This window comes from Mastigoproctus giganteus, chromosome 14, assembly GCF_048544385.1.
Source record: "Mastigoproctus giganteus isolate SK-2022 chromosome 14, ASM4854438v1, whole genome shotgun sequence".
NCBI classification, from domain to species: domain Eukaryota; kingdom Metazoa; phylum Arthropoda; class Arachnida; order Uropygi; family Thelyphonidae; genus Mastigoproctus; species Mastigoproctus giganteus.
This window is the reverse complement of record NC_143588.1, coordinates 82,640,731-82,660,107: the sequence shown is the minus strand read 5'-3', so window position 1 is coordinate 82,660,107 and position 19,377 is coordinate 82,640,731. Positions and strand designations below refer to the sequence as shown.

Below are 19,377 nucleotides of genomic sequence, written 5' to 3'. Positions count from 1 at the left end.
ATTCAGCCATTCAGTTAGAAATTTAAAATTTCTAACTGTGAATGGTGGATAACAAGAGTAATTTTTAATTTCTCTTGTCATCCACTGTGAGACTGCCAGTCTCTAACCTCACAGTCAGTGAGAAAGATCTATATTAAATATTTACAAACAGATGGATTACAGTAAATACAATGTATTATTACTTATGGATACTCACTGAGTAATCATAAGTGAACAGTACTCACTAGGTACTATTTCCTACAACCATAATCCACCTATATACATGATCTATAAGAGAAAAAAAATTTTACACAGTCCTTATTATCCTGCTTAACTCATACTGGTATTGAACATTCATTAGGGCAAATCATTTGGATATGTGCTATTAGTATATAATAATAAAAAAATAAATAAAGTTACCTGTTGTATCTGCTGACCAGGTTGACCCTGTATTTGAATGGCCTGACCCTGAGGAATAGCTTGAACCATTATCTGCTGTCCAGGAACTAACTGAGGCTGAGCACCCCCTTGAGTCACCTGGATTACCTAGACAGTATCAAAATTTTCATTAGAAGAATCACTTCACAATCTTCATACTGACTTAAAAAAACAAAAAAAAAAATCCATGAAGCAGACATTATGGAAGAAATACCATATATTTCCAAATACCACATGCCCAAAATAAAATATGCATTCAATTTTTCAAAAGACAAATTAAAAAAAAAAAAAAGAAATTTAGTGATCAGCTGTAGACACACCAGCATACACTGTAGTGATGTACCTACAGTATGAATTACCAGTACCAGTCTAGGTACAACATGTAGAATATTAAAAAAAAAAAAAAAATATCCATGCTGCTTGTCCCAGTTAGGGGTCAGCAACATGGATGGAATGTTTGTCATTCCTCCATGTTGATATATCCAGCCAAATTTTTACAAGCCAGATGGCCAGACATGATGCTCTTGGTTTTATTTTGGTGTTTCCTTTACCCAACATCAATGTAAACATTTATCGTATTTAGCATTCACGGGTTGAAACCCGGTCCATTCAAAGAGCACTTGTCACTGCCCTCTCGCTCCTGACCACTTGGCCACATCATAGCATACATGTAGGCTATTACCCTTTGTTAAAACTATGCTTTGTGCTCTTACCAAGAAAGGCTGGGGAGTACAATGTATACAGAAGGGACAGGAGTGGGGAAGAGGAGTTATTATCTTGGTTAAGAACATAACTCTGAGCATTCCTTATCTTCTCAGAAAAGAAGCACATAAAATGTAAGACAGCACATCCAGTTGACATGGGTGGCCAATACAATGTTAAATAGTTTGGTATGACCTAAACACTGAGAAAAGAAAAATGAGAGTAGGAGTATGTTACAGGCCTAATGGCTGTGACGAGTATAAAAAACAGGCAAAGAGGGTGGGCCAGTAAATAAGAATGTCTTATAATGGAGGATTTAAACTTTCCAGATATTGACTGAAACATGTGGATTTTCACTCACACAGTATCAAGATTTTTGTGGATTTACTGGTTGACTGTTTTTCTAAACCAACATGTTAGAGAAGCAATGATTATCAGCAGTGACTCTTTGTACATTAAGCATCTCCAGATAAAAGACCCACTCCACTAGATGGCAGTGATCATAGTGCATTGATGTGGGATTTACTTAAAGATGTAACAGTGTCAAGGGCAAAGGGAAGGGCTAAAGCTTTTTTTTTGTTCTTGACAGTAGTTACATCTACTATTTCTACATTGGGTCACAGATTGTAATTAAAATTTTAATTAAAACTAAATTTAAATTAAAATAGACCATGCCCACGTTTCTCACCATCTCGCACGGTTAGAGGCCCTCTATATAACTGTGGTGGATCCCACCATTAATCCCAATGTTGGAACCCGCATACATCCTATTATGGAGGCTGTTATTTTACATCATGAGAGAGATGGCAGGTTAATAACAGGGCTAGCATATGCCTCACCATTCCAGCAGAGTCTGATGGTTGAGTATTTTGTTATTCCCCTTCCCTCTTTCCACCACCCATCCATCCACCCACCCACCTACACCTGTTGTTAATGCATGTGCAAGGACCTCTGCATAATATAAGAACTTATTAACATATATCTTGTTTATGTTGATAAAGAGGCTCAATGCCTTGAACGCATCTTCATGCCTGTGTTATCATTTATATTTTCATGCATGTTTTATCACTTTTATTTTCTTTATATTAATAGTTTTTTTATTATTTTTGTATATTTATTGTCTGTATATAATTTTAGTTTTAATTTGTACATAGTGTATTTTTATTTTTATCTATTCAGTGTCTGTGTAAATTTATTTTTTAATAAACTTTACTTATTTTGACTGTCTTGTGGGTAGAGGCAATATTTATTTCATTATAATCACAACTGAGGTTTAACATTTACGAATGCAAAGTACTGTATATGGATAGCAATAATCCCAGCCTAATGTACTAACCGTGTGGTATTACACTCAGGGTATGGAAAATGAAAGACCTGTGGGTAACTGTGCATTCATATATAAGGTTCTCTGAGCAGTACAGACAGGCTGCCAGGCCTGTCTGTACATGGGGTTTTATCTATGATATACAGGAATTTTGGTAGCAGGGATAAGGAGGTGATTATTCCATTGTATAAGGCAATTGTCAGACTATGTTTTGAGTACTGCACATAGGTGTGGATCTTCATTTTAGGAAGGATGTAGAGCTGCTGGAGCAGATACAGAGAAGGGCAATTAGATTTGCGAGGGGGAACAAAGAGGTGCTCTTACCAAGAAAGGCTTCTGTTCTGCAAACTGCAGTGTCTGGAGGTGACGGACTAAGGAAAAATCAGGGCCTAAGCAAGATTCTCATTTCGGGGCCTCACCTAGAGTTGCCACCTTTCAGAAATTGTACTGGAGGACACAACTGAATGGGTTAAAAAAGGTCTTCTATTACTAAATATGAAAAAATACAGGTCTTGTATTATGTTGAAAGCTAAAAAGAGTCCTCTGCCTATAAACATTTATACTTTAAATCAAAATCTAAAAATGGAGGACATTTTTGTTGCAATTGGGGACAGAGGACATTCATTAGGCTAATCAAGGATTGTCATGCACAAAGAAGGCCAGCTGGCAATCCTAGCCCTACCAGTACAGCAAAACATTCACTCAAAAATATTTAATTTTATTACAATACCTATGTAATTAAATAAAGTAAAACTATTTAAATCAATACAAATTAACAGTTAGTTATTACAAATAATAATTATACAGGTTGAGGTAAAAGTTTGGGAGGGTACTTTTTTAGACCCCTTTAATTTGTATAATAAATTTTTATTTGAAAATTAGAAAAAACACATAATGGGTAACTAACACCCTTTAATTGTATAAGAAAATATTAAACGAGGCGGTATAATAAAATAATGAAAAAATGTATAATAAAACCGTTTTACTGGCCCCAAAAAATTACGGGTCCTAAGAAACTGCCTAGGCCAAAGTCCCTGTCTGGAGACTAGGCATCTGTGAGGAAATCTGATTGAGGTGTTTAAGCCTTTGAACAGATTTAACAAGCTCACTGCTGATGGGATCCTTCCTCTTGCTCAGATTATGCATATGAGGGGGCATAAATTCAAACTGAGGAAGGATAGTTACAGAATAGATGTGCTGAAGTTTGCCTTTAGCCAATGGGTGGTCAAATGCTGGAATAAACTTCTTTCTGGGATGGATAAGTGAAATGGGAAGGGTTTTTTTTTTTTTTTTGGCTGATGCTCTATAAGATTGCTTTTTTGCATCATTTGACACTACTTACACTAATAAAAGACTGCTGTACAAATTGGAGCAATGTGGAATCATGGACAACTTACTGCTGCAGATAAGAGAAAACAGAGTAGTTATCAATGGGCACTGCTCTCCCTGTGGACTACTGTTATTTGTGAAGTTCTGTAGGTTCAGTACTGGACCCACTGTTGTTTTCTATATTTATTAATGACACTGATGAATATGAAGGTTGTAAGGCTGGTTAGTGACAATTGAAGTTAGACATTGTGATGCTGTATAAGCTTGCTTTCTTGCATCCTTTGCCACTACTAATGGTAACATCAAACATGGAATATTAAATTTTTGCAGCAAAAGCACAGATGGATTGATCGATAATATTGTATCTTATGATGACTCTCCATTAGAAGTTACTAAGCTATTTGTTGACCATCTAGTGTATTTCATTGATCTGCTAATTTCTAGCACAAACACAATTGCTTTTATACCTATTCCTGACACTTGGATGATGGGTACGGTTCGTCTATCCTACATCATATGGGTGTTTATATACATACTTTTTTCCAAATGTATTGTATTATGCATGTGGTGCCTCCACAGCCAGGTGGGCAGGAGCAGTAGTGCGTAGCACACTACTTCTTGATTAGACCGGGGTTCGAGCCCGTGACCACCAAATACAGAGGATGCGGAAGGTCAGGGAATGACCACCGCATATCCCCATCCCGGATAAAAGGTGAGGGTTGGCGTCAGGAAGGGCATCCGGCCGCAAAAATTTCATGCCAAAACAATAAAAACGCTGACCCCATATATAATGGGAAAAAGAGAGGACAAAAAAAAAAAAAAAAAAAATTGTATTATGCATGTGTAATAGATTGTAGTAGTAGGCAGAATTCATTTTGAATAATTACCAAATGTAAAGCATTACCTATTTCGGCTCTTTTGTGAAATATCATCTTTGCTATAAACAATATTTAAAGATTCTTGTGTTTATGCTGCTGCTGCCTGCTTCCTCTGTGTGTGGTTTAGAAACCCAAAATGTATTCCTCCCATAGCCACAACTCCTATCACTAGAAAATAATACATTTTGGTCTCTACATGGTTATCTGAAAGTGTCAAGCAACTTTTTGAATGCCACGCATGCACTGTCCATTGAAATATGATCATCTGTCAATTGAGAAGCTTAGTCTTCTGTGTGAATAATGACATAAACATGTTCTAACATGGATAGTTCAAGATTATGAAGCACATACAAAGATATCCCCAACAACTGGTGCCTACAGCACATCCCACAATTGCACCATTGTGGTTAGTAGCAGATTTGCAAATACAGATAATTTAACCTCATCCCACAGATGCCTGATGGGATTGAGATCTGGAAAGTTGATAGGCCAAGGAAAAGGGCTGAATTGTTTCTAACATTTTACAACACACACTTACTCCTTAATCATCCCTTTTTACAATTCAGACAAATTCTGCATACATATATTAGTGTGTAGTTAATATTGCCAACAGTAGCTCAGCTCACCTTCATAAAGGTGATATAGTTTAGTCTTGAGCAAGAGAGCAAGTGAGTTCATGCATATAAACAACAAAAAGTTTCACACTGTATAATCTTTACCTGAGGCTGTGGAGATACTTGTGCTACTTGAGTTCCTGGAACTACTGCTGGTGACAAGCTCTGCATTACAGTAACCTGATCTGTTGTTGCACCACTAGCAGAAACTGGAACTTGGGCTGATGTCTGCTGTGAAGCAGCACCACCAGAGGTGCTTACCTGAAACTGTTCCATGTGCATGGGTGGAACTACCAACTACAGCAAAACCACCAGCTATAAAGAAACATTTCCAATAACATAAATTAACAAAAAGAAAGGGAAAGAAAAAAAAAAAAAGTTCCCTCATATTCATCATTCAAAATATCATATTCATCATTCAAAATATCATATTCATCATTCAAAATATCACGAATAAATTTTGGAGCACTGTTTATCTCCATTTAAATAAAATAAACTTTGTGTACCCTTTTTAATTAGATTCAAAAATAATTAAGGTGTTCTGTAAATAGTATTTACTTACAATTCATGATCTTTTTAAACCATTTAAAGAGAAAATTGTGAAGGAGTTTGTGTAAACCTTCTGTGAGTAAACTATTGCAATTGAGTAGTATTGACTGATGTGCTTAAACAACTTGCACTACAGTAGTTCATTTACAGTTTTGTAGTGCATGGTTTTTATTTAATTATCAAAAAAATATAAATATTTTAGATTACTTTCTACTGACTGCGATTCATTTCAAGTAATGTATTCTACTAACTATATCTTACTAAACATAGTTAAAAAGATGTACAGATAAAATATAGAAAAAATTTAGAAATAGCATTCATATATTCAGAAAGCAATTTTAGGAAGTAACTTTATATACAACTTAAAATAAAACAGCTTAAAAGTTCATGCTTTGATTAACCTGTCAGCACTTATGTGAAAACTTGTGATTCTGGCACATATTAAATCACAAAATAGATGGGCATTAAAACAGAAATAAGCAACAAATTATTTTGAGAGGCTTTTGTTTTTTTTAAATACAAATAAACAGCAAACTTAGGTGCACATGACAGGCATTAATTATAAAAAAAATAATAAATAAATAAAAAATGATTTCGATAATTGAACTTAGATGTAACAGTTCCCACAAAAAAAAATAAAATATTTTTTTATTTTTTTTGTGGGAATTTTAATTGTCTAACCCATTAAAAATCATTTTCATGCACTATCTCGGTTTTTAACTATTTTCCCTATTTTATTTTATTTAAAAATATTAGAAACATTAATACATCCATGGGATAAAGTTTATCCAAGCACAAACGCATCTACGAAGTTCTCAGGACAACTCAAGACCCCTCCCATCACCACCTCAGTATGTTACAGATTGAAATATTCTTAAAAGGGGCTGAGTGTGGAAGGCTGCATGTGCATGTTTCTAATTCGTACTGTTAAAAAGATCCACTGGTTAATTTTTATCCCACTGTGCATGTGTGTGTGTGCACTCCCAGATTACATAGAAACAGATAACTGACAGCTGAAAAAATGTTCTTTTTTGCTGTTATAGACTTAGACTATAAGAAAACAATTTTTTTTTTAAATAATTTCATATTTATACCATCACATTATATAACTGCTTTTGTAATAAATCTTATAATGTAGGCATAAAATAAACAAAAAAGAAGATGATCTAATTTTACCAACTAATATTTTTTGACAAACCATTGGATAAGGAATATGTTATGCCTTACAGCATAATACTTCTATAAAGAGGATTCTAAATTAAGAATTCTATTTTCACAAAGTATATATGTTCTATTTAAACTCTGGCATGATCACATAAGTTAAAAGAGCTTAAACCAATTTTGACAATGAATATAATCATTAAATGTATTTAGCAGTAGTGACAAAACTAAGAATTTTGCCCTCCCATGAGATTCTTGAATGGACTCCACATGCTCTTTAACAACTATGCCAAACCATCTGCCTGGGGGTCCCTCATAGTGGTGGACCTGGCAGTATGGTAGTTTTGCCACTGTCTCTTCAACAGAAGATTGTGGTTTATGTCACATGGACTCAAACCATAACTCAAAAGTGTGCTGTTACACTCCCTCACTGACAACTCAGCTATGGTATCATATAATAAGCTTCAATTTAAATTTAAAGAAAGTAGGAATACATTAGAGATTTGTGTAATAGCTAGTGGTTAGAATATGGAGGAATACAATCTTCAAAGAAAATAATTAGTGAAAAATATTAGTGGTAATATGCATTAAAAGGTTCACATATTTCCAGCCTGTGGCAAAACCAGTGACAAAACATATTTCAAAGGAAAATGGTCAAATAATAAACGGTGAAGAGCAGATTTAATGTAGGCATGATAGTAATCTGCTGTTCAAAATGGTGGAGTAAACCCACAACTGTGGCAGTCGTGGGTGCTCACCCATGTATTTAGTGAAAAATTGGCTTTGACCATCTAAAACACAAACAACCAGTTTTCATTCTGCTCAATGTTCACAAAGGCCCATCTAGAAAATGTCACCAACTTTAGTAAAACTTGTAGTAGTAATTTCTGTACATGCTCTGTTTCATAAGAATATTAGTGGGTTGGTGTAATGTATATTTAGTGCTTGCTGCAATATCATACTTGAATGTCTAACCCATGTGAAACTGCAAAAGCACCGGTTGTTCTACCAGTCAATGAAGCAGCCGACTCATCAATATGTTCTTCAATAGCAGGCCCAATTGCAGTAGATGTTGGTGGCCTCCAATTTCACAGATGAATTGTTCTATTTCCTCAAGCCTCTTAACTAGTTAATTCAGACAGTGATATTTGGTTGGTTATGTCTCTCTCTTTCTGAATAAAGTTGCTACCACAAGCCCTAAATTTTTATAGTACAGCTTAATCAGCAATAACTGGTCAAGCAAAAGATGATATGTTAAATGAATGACTAGCATACCTTTTAAAATAATCTGTTAATTTGTGTATACCTTAATGTCACTTTGTGCAACAGCACCTCCCTTCCCAATGACATTGGGAACCAATTAAATTTCAGATTCCATTATTTGTAGTCTATTATTGGAAAAACCACATTCCCCGTGACTAGCAGTTCTTCCAACATTTTGGAATACTACTTCGAGGAAACGTAAATAATATACATATTATTTAAATAATATAAATAATATACAGGTGTCAGGACAAGGGTGTAATGACTAAGACACATCTAACACACAAGGTTGGAAGAGGTACAAGAATTACAGGATTTAAAAGTGAGTTGAGGAGGAGGTGCACTTTCTTAAAAGCTACCTCAAACACAGAAATACCCTGTCTCAAAACATAACTGAAGTGCATTGCTCAAACTGAAAACTATTTATTCAGTGCAAGAAAGGTTACACAGATATTTTTCTAAAATATTTGAAAACAGATCAAGGGGTCATCCATGCACAATTCTTTGTGACTACTAGCTTGATTAAGTTTCCATAATGGAGTATGGAAACTTAGTCAAGGAGTATAATATCAATAGGTAAAGTAGGAGGCAGTTACTGCTGGAAGCCACTTACAAAATATACTGAGCATTTAATGTTTAATAATAAATAATATAAGGAACTCATATTCATATCTTGCTTTAGGTGACAAAATGTCTATGCTCAGCCCTGTGTACTACATTATGCATTTACTTCAGCCATTGAAAAACATCTTTGCTGAGAAAAATCATACAGACGTTTCTATGTCTTGACACCATTTAACACCACAATATTTTCAAATTAACTTCAATTAATTTTAAAAAATTACACTGTTATAACAAATTTCTTTTCAACATATGATCAACTACCAACAACTTGAAATACATGGCAACACCATCACAAACTCTTCTGAAAGTTTTATTTAGATATTAGCATTAGCATTAGTAGAGGCATATGATGCAAGAAAGCAAGCTTATTCAGCATCAGCCAAAAAAAAAAAAAAACCCTCTCCCATTTCACCCCTCCGTTCGTTCGAAATACCTGTCCAGTTGAGCTTTAAATTTGTTTAGGCTATCGAGTTCAACAACAAGTGATGGAAGTCGGTTCCACCAACCAACCACCCGCTGGCCAAAGGCAAATTTCCGCACATCTATCCGACATCCGTCCTTCCTCAATTTGAATTTATGCCCTCTGAGGTGATTATTCTGAGAAAGATGAAGAATCCCATTGGCATTGAGCATGCTCAAACCATTCAAAGCCTTATACACCTCTATCAGATCACCTCGCCGGTGCCTAGTCTCCAGACTCTGTAATTTGCAAAACTTAAGCCTTTCTTCGTAAGAGCAACCCTTTGTTCCATTTACTAATCTTGTTGCCCTTCTCTGTACCCGTTCCAGCAGCTCTACATCCTTCTTGAAATGAGGCCTCCAGACCTGTATACAGTACTCAAGATGTGGCCTAACCATTGCCTTATACAAGGGAATAATCACCTCCTTATCCCTGTTAGAAAAATTCCTCTATATCATTGACAAGACACCATGAGCTACTCTTGCAGCTCGTCTGCACTGCTCAGAGAACTTCATATCTGCCTGCACAATTACCCCCAGGTCCTTTTCATTCTCCACCACTGTCAGTGTAGTACCGCGGAGTTGATACATTGCTCTGGGGTTACTGTTACCCATATGTAGTACTTTACATTTGTCAATGTTAAACTTCATTTGCCACCTCTCAGCCCATCTGTTCAACCTTTCCAGATCCTGTTGCAGCAGCACAGCGTCAGTAGTGTCCTTAACGACCCTGCCAACCTTTGTATCATCTGCAAACTTAGACATTAAACTTGATATCCCATCATCAATATCATTCATAAACACCGAAAACAACAATGGACCCAACACTGAACCTTGAGGAACTCCACTAATAACATTAGTCCACGTTGAGCAGTGTCCATTGATTACCACTCTCTGTCTTCTGCCACTCAACCATCCCCTTATCCATAGCAGCAATTTGCCTCCAATGCCACACTGCTCCAATTTGTGCAGCAGTCTTCCATGTGCAACAGTATCAAAAGCCTTTCTAAGATCCAAATATATAATATCAAAGTTATTCCCTGCATCCAGTTCTTTTGTGACTACATCATAGTATCCAATCAAATTGGTCAGGCAAGACCTGCCCTTAACAAAACCATGCTGCATCTGAGCTATAACTGAATTCTTGTCTAGATGATCCTGCAGTGCTTCTTTAACCAGTGCCTCCATTAATTTACCTGGAACAGAAGTTAAACTAACAGGTCTATAATTACTTGTGTCAGCCTTTGATCCTCCTTTGTGAATTGGGGTTACATTTGCACATCTCCAGTCTATGGGTACCTCCCCTGAGTCCAAAGAAGCTCTCATAATTATGGCTAGGGGTTTGCATACTTCCTTTGCTGCCTCCTTTAATATAACTGGATAGATCCCATCCACCCCAGGTGCCTTTTTTATGTTTATCCTCAACAATCTCTCCTCCACTTTCCTCTCAGTTATTACAAAATCATCCAGCTCACTGCCAATGTTTACTTTACCTACATCATTCTCCTTCCTGAATAACTCCTCATGCGTGAATGTAGATGCAAAATACTCGTTTAGATTGTTAGCCACCTGAGCAGGATCCTCAACTGTTGAACCATCAATATCCAGTGGACCAATCTGATTCATCCCTTTTCTTCTCGAGTTCAAGTATGTAAAGAACTCCTTTCTGTTTTTCTTTGCATCCTTTGCCAAGGATTTTTCGTAGTCTGCCTTTGCCTGCCTAATCTCCTTTGTGACTTGGTTACAGACCAACTTATATCTATCATAGGCTTCCATGTCACCCATTAATTTGTATGTACCCCATGCATTTTTCTTCTCTGCCACATGTCTCATTAGTCCATCTGACAACCATTTAGGCCTAAACCTTGAACAATATTTCTTAGTTGGTATGTAAAGCCTGGTAGCCACCAAGATTAGTTCCTTGAATGCTTCCCATTTTGAGTTTGCTGTTGGTAACATCATCAGTTGGTCCCACTGTATAGAATTTAAATACTGTCTCAGACCATCATAGTCGCCTTTACGAAAACAAAAACCCTTCCCTTTACCTCTGATGGTAGTTACCTCCTTGAGTAAATCCCACTTCAACACACTGTGATCACTGCAACCTAGTGGTTCATTTATCTGCAGGTTCTTAATGCATGAAGAATCACTACTGATAATCAGATCAAGAGTATTGCTCCCTCTTGTTGCCTCACGAACATGCTGATGTAGAAAACAATCATCCAATAAATCCACAAAAGCCTTGCTAGTGTGCGAGTGACCAACCCACAAATTCCAGTCAATATCTGTGAAATTAAAATCCCCCATTATAAGACTCTCTGATTTACTGGCCCACTCTATTTCCCTGTACAATATATTATTATACTCATCAGAGTCATTAGGCCTATAGCACACTCCTACTCTCAATTTTGATTTCCCTATGCTTATGTCACACCAAACTGACTCGACACTGCCCTGTCCATCGATGTCAACTGGCTTCACTTCCTTTGACTTTATGTGTTTCTTAATTAATAGCATAACCCCTCCTCCCCTCCTGTCTATCCTTTCTATATACATTGTATTCCCCAAATTCCAGTTCCGCATTACTTATATCTGTGTGACACCATGTCTCTGATATCCCAACAATATCTGCCTTTGCTGTTTTGAGCAATACCTCAAATTCATCAAATTTATTTACCAAACTCCTAGCATTGGTGTACACGCAGGTATACATGCACCTGTTTCTATTCTTAGCTACCCTAACACAACCCATGTGTTTACTTGTAACGCAATGACTACCAGCAGTCTCTGAAATATCCTGCATCTTGTTTTTCAGACTTCTGCTCATTTGAATAGAAGCAGTGCAAGAATCACTTCCACCTCTGCCAGTGGCTACTGTTAATCTATTAGTCCTTGTATCCCCCCCAACTAGCAGTTTTCCGACCCACCTAACACTGTCTCGACAGCATCAGCAAAAATTCTTGCACCCTTTCTATTTAAGTGTATCCCATCCCTGTAGAAGCAATCTCTCCTGTTAACAAGTACAGTCCAGGCTGAAAAAAATTCTACCCCTTGAGCCTTGCACAATCCCTCCAGGGCCGAATTGATCGACAAGGCTCTCATCATATACTCCCTCCTATCGTGTCTGGGCAGAATTGCAGACACTTTCAATTTCAACCCTAATTCACGGCTTTTTTTCATCAGTGACCTGTACTTGCTAAGTAATTCCGCCGGTCTCCTACTCTTAATATCATTAGTGCCATATGTTTCTAACTGTTTAAATACATATCTCCAGCCATAAAAATTATAAAAATGTTTCCATGTTGTGATATCATTTTAATAGCACAATATTTTAAAATTAACTTTAGTTAGTTTTAAAATGTAGTGTCCAGGAACTTGCCAATGTCACTAAAATCCAGTTACAGATTGTGCAATAACCCCAGGAGCTCACATCTGGTGAGTATGGGCTTGGCACACCCAAGGTCCTGAGCTGGATATCATCATTCTTCTCTTTCTTGGTGATTCCTTTCTACTTTTCTCTTTCTCTCTCTCTCTCTCCCAGGAATTTTTTTTTTGGCTGGTGCAGCATAAGCCTCAGGCTTCCTTGCACCATATTGCTAATAATAATAATAATAATCAGCAAAAGAGATTGGCTTCAATGATCAGTTCATTTTAAAATATTATGCCTACGAGTTGTTTTTCAACATGAGATCAATCAACTGCCAACAACTTGAATTACTTAACAAGTACAGGTCACCGTTGAAAAAAAGCCATGAATTAGGGTTGAATTTGAAAGTGTCTGCAATTTTGCGCAGACACGATAGGAGGGAGTATATGATGAGAGCCTTGTCGATTAATTTGGCCCTGTAAAGATTGTGCAAGGCTCAAGGGGTAGAATTTTTTTCAGCCTGGTCTGTACTTGTTAACAGAAGGGACTGCTTCTACAGGGATGGGATACACTTAAATAGAAAGGGTGCAAGAATATTTGCTGATGCTATCGAGGCAGTGTTAGGTGGGTCGGAAAACTGCTAGCTTGAGGGGGGATACAAGGACTAATAGATTAACAGTAGCCACTGGCAGAGGTGAAAGTGGTTCTTGCACAGCTTCTATTGGAATGAGCAGAAGCCTGGAAAACAAGATGCAGGATATTTCAGAGACTGCTGGGAGTCATTGCGGTACAAGTAAACACATGGGTTGTGTTAGGGTAGCTAAGAAAAAGAACAGATGCATGTATACTTGCATGTACACCAATGCTAGGAGTTTGGTAAATACATTTGATGAATTTGAGGTATTGCTCAAAGCATCAAAGGCAGATATTGTTGGAATATCAGAGACGTGGTGTCACACAGATATAAGGAATGCAGAACTGGAATTTGGGGATGGCAATGTGTACAGAAAGGATAGACAGGACAGGAAGGGAGGATGGGTTATGCTATTATAATTACGAAACACATAAAATCCAAGGAAGTGAAAGCCATATGTTCGTTGTTTTAGTGGGTTATACAAAATTACTGGATTCCCCATTACAGCTAAGACTGTACATGTATCTAATAAAAAACCTAAAACAGCTATTATTATTTTAATAAGAGTCTTAACGTGACTGTTATTTCGGGTATGTGCACATATCAACTTTGGAGATATCATTTTTGAAGCCAGTCGACCTCGCTGGACAGTGCAATGTCGAGTCAGTTTGGTGTGACATAAGCACTGGGAGATCAAAATTGAGAGTAGGGGTGTGCTATACGCCTAATGACTCTGATGAGTATAATAAGAAACTGTACAGGGAAATAGAGTGGCCCAGTAAATCAGAGAGTCTTATAATGGGGGATTTTAATTTCCCAGATAGTGAATGAAATTTGTGGGTTGGTCACACACACACTAGCAAGGCTTTTGTGGATTTATTGGATGATTGGAATTTGTGGGTTGGTCACTCACACACTAGCAAGGCTTTTGTGGATTTATTGGATGATTGTTTTCTACATCAGCATGTTTGGGAGGCAACTAGAGGGAGTAATACTCTTGATTTGATTATCAGTAGTGATTCTTCATGCATTAAGAATCTGCAGATAGAGGAACCACTAGGTGGCAGTGATCACAGTGTGCTGAAGTGGGATTTACTCAAAGAGGTAACTACCATCAGGGGTAAAGGGAAGGGTTATTGCTTTCATAAAGGCAACTACGATGGTCTGAGACAGTATTTAAAAATTCTATACAGTGGGACCAACTGATGATGTTACCAACAGCAAATTCAAAATGGGAAGCATTCAAAGAACTTGGAAGCTACTAGGCTTTACATACCAACTAAGAAATATTGTTCAAGGTTTAGGCCTAAATTGATGTGAGATGAACTAATGAGACATATGGCAGAGAAGAAAAATGCTTGGGATACATATAAATTAATACGTGACACAGAAGCCTATGATAGATACAAGTTGATCTCTAACCAAATTACAAAGGAGGTTAGGCAGGCAAAGGCAGATTACGAGAAATCTTTGTCAAGGGATGCAAAGAAAAACATCAAAGAGTTCTTTACTTATGTAAACTCTAGAAGAAAGGGGATGAATCAGATTGGTCCACTTGATATCGATGGTTCAACTGTTGATGATCCTGCTCAGGTAGCTAACAAACTAAATGAATATTTTGCATTGACATTCACACATGAGGAGTTATTCAGCGAGGAGAATGCCAGAGATGTATTCAACTCTGGCAGTAAGCTAGATAATCTTGTAATAACTGAGAGTAAAGTGGAGGAGAAATTGTTGAAGATAAACACAAGAAAGGCACCTGGGGTGGATGGGATCTATCCAGTTATATTAAAGGAGGCAGCAAAGGAAGTAAGCAAACCCTTAGCCATAATTATGAGAGCTTCCTTGGACTCAGGGGAGGTACCCATAGACTGGAAATGTGCAAATTAATTAATTTGCACATTTCCTGGAACATTTCCTGCACATAAATTAATTTTCCAGGAACTTCTGTTCCAGGAAAATTAATGGAGGCATTGGTTAAAGAAGAACTGCAGGATCATCTATACAACACTTCAGTTATAGCTCGGACACAGCATGGTTTTGTTAAGCGGAAGTCTTGCCTGACCAATTTGATTGGATATTATGATGCAGTCACAAAAGAACTGGATGCAGAGAATAACTTTGACATTATATACTTGGATCTTAGAAAGGCTTTTGATACTGTTGCACATGGAAGACTGCTGCACAAATTGGAGCAGTGTGGCATTAGAGGCAAATTGCTGCTATGGGTGGTTGAGGGGGAGAAGACAGAGAGTGGTAATTAGCATTAGCATTAGTAGAGGCATATGATGCAAGAAAGCAAGCTTATTCAGCATCAGCCAAAAAAAAAAAAAAAAAAAAAACAACCACTACTCCCATTTCACCCCTCAATTCGTTCGAAATACCTGTCCAGCTGAGCCTTAAATTTGTTTAGGCTATCAACTTCAACAACAAGCGATGGAAGTCTATTCCACAAACCAACTGCCCGCTGGCTAAAGGCGAATTTCCGCACATCTATCCGACATCCGTCCTTCCTCAATTTGAATTTATGCCCTCTCAAGTGATTATTCTGAGCAAGAGGAAGAATTCCATCGGCATTGAGCATGCTCAAGCCATTCAAAGCCTTGTACACCTCTATCAGATCACCTCGGCGATGCCTAGTCTCCAGGCTCTGTAATTTGCAAAACTTAAGCCTTTCTTCGTAAGAGCAACCCTTTGTTCCATTCACTAATCTTGTTGCCCTTCTCTGTACTCGTTCCAGCAGCTCTACATCCTTCTTGAAATGAGGCCTCCAGACCTGTATACAGTACTCAAGGTGTGGCCTGACCAATGCCTTATACAAGGGAATAATCAAATCCCTGTCCCTGCTAGAAAAATTCCTGTATATCATTGACAAGACACCATGAGCTACTCTTGCAGCTCGTCTGCACTGCTCAGAGAACTTCATATCTGCCTGCACAATTACCCCCAGGTCCTTTTCATTCTCTACCACTGTCAGCGTAGTACCACAGAGTTGATACGTTGATCTGGGGTTACTGTTTCCCATATGTAGTACTTTACATTTGTCAATGTTAAACTTCATTTGCCACCTCTCAGCCCATCTGCTCAAGCTTTCCAGATCCTGTTGCAGCAGCATAGTATCAGTAGTGTCCTTAACAACCCTGCCAACCTTTGTATCGTCTGCAAACTTGGACATTAAGCCTGATACACCATCATCAATATCATTTATAAATACAGAAAACAACAATGGACCCAACACTGAACCCTGAGGAACTCCACTAATAACATTAGTCCACGTTGAGCAGTGTCCATTGATTACCACTCTCTGTCTTCTGCCACTCAACCATCCCTTTATCCATAGCAGCAATTTGCCTCGAATGCCACACTTCTCCAATTTGTGCAGCAGTCTTCCATGCGCAACAGTATCAAAAGCCTTTCTAAGATCCAAATATATAATATCAAAGTTATTCCCTGCATCCAGTTCTTTTGTGACTACATCATAGTATCCAATCAAATTGGTCAGACAAGACCTGCCCTTAACAAACCCATGCTGTGTCTGAGCTATAACTGAATTCTTGTCCAGATGATCCTGCAGTGCTTCTTTAACCAGTGCCTCCATTAATTTTCCTGGAACCGAAGTTAAACTAACAGGTCTATAATTACTTGTGTCAGCCTTTGATCCTCCTTTGTGAATTGGGGTTACATTTGCACATCTCCAGTCCATGGGTACCTCCCCTGAGTCCAAAGAAGCTCTCATAATTATGGCTAGGGGTTTGTTTACTTCCTTTGCTGCCTCCTTTAATATAACTGGATAGATCCCATCCACCCCGGGTGCCTTTTTTATGTTTATCCTCAACAATTTCTCCTCCACTTTCCTCTCAGTTATTAGAAAATCATCTAGCTCACCGCCAATGTTTACTTCACCTATGACATTCCCCTTCCTGAATAACTCCTCATGTGTGAATGTAGATGCAAAATACTCGTTTAGATTGTTAGCCACCTGAGCTGGATCCTCAACTGTTGAACCATCAACATCCAGTGGACCAATCTGATTCATCCCTTTCCTTCTTGAGTTTAAATAGGTAAAGAACTCTTTTCTGTTTTTCTTTGCATCCTTTGCCAAGGATTTCTCATAATCTGCCTTTGCCTGCCTAATCTCCTTTGTGACTTGGTTACAGACCAACTTATATCTATCATAGGCTTCCACGTCACCCATTAATTTGTATGTATCCCATGCATTTTTCTTCTCTGCCATATGTCTCATTAGTTCATCTGACAACCATTTAGGCCTGAACCTTGAACAATATTTCTTGGTTGGTATGTAAAGCCTGGTAGCTTCCAAGATTAGTTCCTTGAATGCTTCCCATTTTGAATTTGCTGTTGGTAACATCATCAGTTGGTCCCACTGTACAAAATTTAAATACTGTCTCAGACCAGCATAGTCGCCTTTACGAAAGCAAAAACCCTTCCCTTTACCTCTGATGGTAGTTACCTCCTTGAGTAAATCCCACTTCAGCACACTGTGATCACTGCCACCCAGTGGTTCATTTATCTGCAGATTCCTAATGCATGAAGAATCACTACTGATAATCAGATCAAGAGTATTACTCCCTCTAGTTGCCTCCCAAACATGCTGGCGTAGAAAACAATCATCCAATAAATCCACAAAAGCCTTGCTAGTGTGTGAGTGACCAACCCACAAATTCCAGTCAATATCTGGGAAATTAAAATCCCCCATTATAAGACTCTCTGATTTACTGGCCCATTCTATTTCCCTGTACAGTATCTTATTATACTCATCAGAGTCATTAGGCCTATAGCACACTCCTACTCTCAATTTTGATTTACCTATGCTTATGTCACACCAAACTGACTCAACACTGCACTGTCCAGCGATGTCAATTGGCTTCACTTCCTTGGATTTTATGTGTTTTTTAACTAATAGCATAACCCCTCCTCCCTTCCTATCCTGTCTATCCTTTCTGTAGACGTTGTACTCCCCAAATTCCAGTTCTGCATTCCTTATATCTGTGTGACACCACGTCTCTGATATCCCAACAATATCTGCCTTTGATGTTTTGAGTAATACCTCAAATTCATCAAATTTATTTACTAAACTCCTAGCATTAGTGTACACGCAAGTATACATGCACCTGTTTCTATTCTTAGCTACCCTAACACAACCCATGTGTTTACTTGTACCGCAATGACTTCCAGCAGTCTCTGAAATATCCTGCATCTTGTTTTTCAGGCTTCTGCTCATTCCAATAGAAGCAGTGCAAGAATCTCTTTCACCTCTGCCCGTGGCTACTGTTAATCCATTAGTCTTTGTCTCCCCCCAAGCTAGCAGTTTTCCGACCCACCTAACACTGCCTCGATAGCATCAGCAAATATTCTTGTACCCTTTCTATTTAAGTGTATCCCATCCCTGTAGAAGCAATCTCTCCTGTTAACAAGTAAGTAATCAATGGACACTGCTCATCGTGGACTAATGTTATAAGTGGAGTCCCTCAGGGTTCAATGTTGGGTCCATTATTGTTTTCTGTATTTATAAATAATATTGATGATGGTATATCAAGCTTAATGTCCAAGTTTGCAGATGATACAAAAGTTGGCAGGGTTGTTAAGAACACTACTGATGCTATGCTGCTGCTGCAACAGGATCTGGAAAGGTTGAGCAGATGGGCTGAGAGGTGGCAAATGAAGTTTAACATTGACAAAAGTAAAGTACTTCATATGGGAAACAGCAACCCCAGAGCAACATATCAACTCTGTGGTACTACACTGACAGTGGTAGAGAATGAAAAGGACCTGGGTTTAATTGTGTAGGCAGATATGAAGTTCTCTGAACAGTGCAGATGGGCTGCAAGAGTAGCTCATGGTGTCTTATCAATGATATACAGGAATTTTTCTAGCAGGGATAAGGAGGTGATATCCCCTTGTATAAGGCAATGGTCAGGCCAAGCCTTGAGTACTGTATACAGGTCTGGAGGCCTCATTTTAAGAAGGATGTAGAGCTGTTGGAACGAGTACAGAGAAGGGCAACAAGATTAGTGATTGGAACCAAGGGTTGC

The 19,377-nt window shown here is 38.0% G+C and overlaps 1 protein-coding gene across 1 annotated transcript in view; it reads right to left on the bottom strand.

Moving 5' to 3' along the window:
• LOC150075298 (nuclear transcription factor Y subunit alpha-like) overlaps window positions 1-19,377 on the bottom strand; it is a 111,979-nt gene that overhangs the window by 50,658 nt on the left and 41,944 nt on the right. Inside the window, exons 2-3 of the mRNA XM_090388293.1 lie at window positions 5,370-5,579; window positions 400-525 (exon numbers count right to left, since the gene is read on the bottom strand). Of these exons, the coding sequence (XP_090244419.1) occupies window positions 400-525; window positions 5,370-5,546 (303 nt within the window). The 5' untranslated portion in view covers window positions 5,547-5,579. The remainder of the gene's footprint in view (window positions 1-399; window positions 526-5,369; window positions 5,580-19,377) is intronic.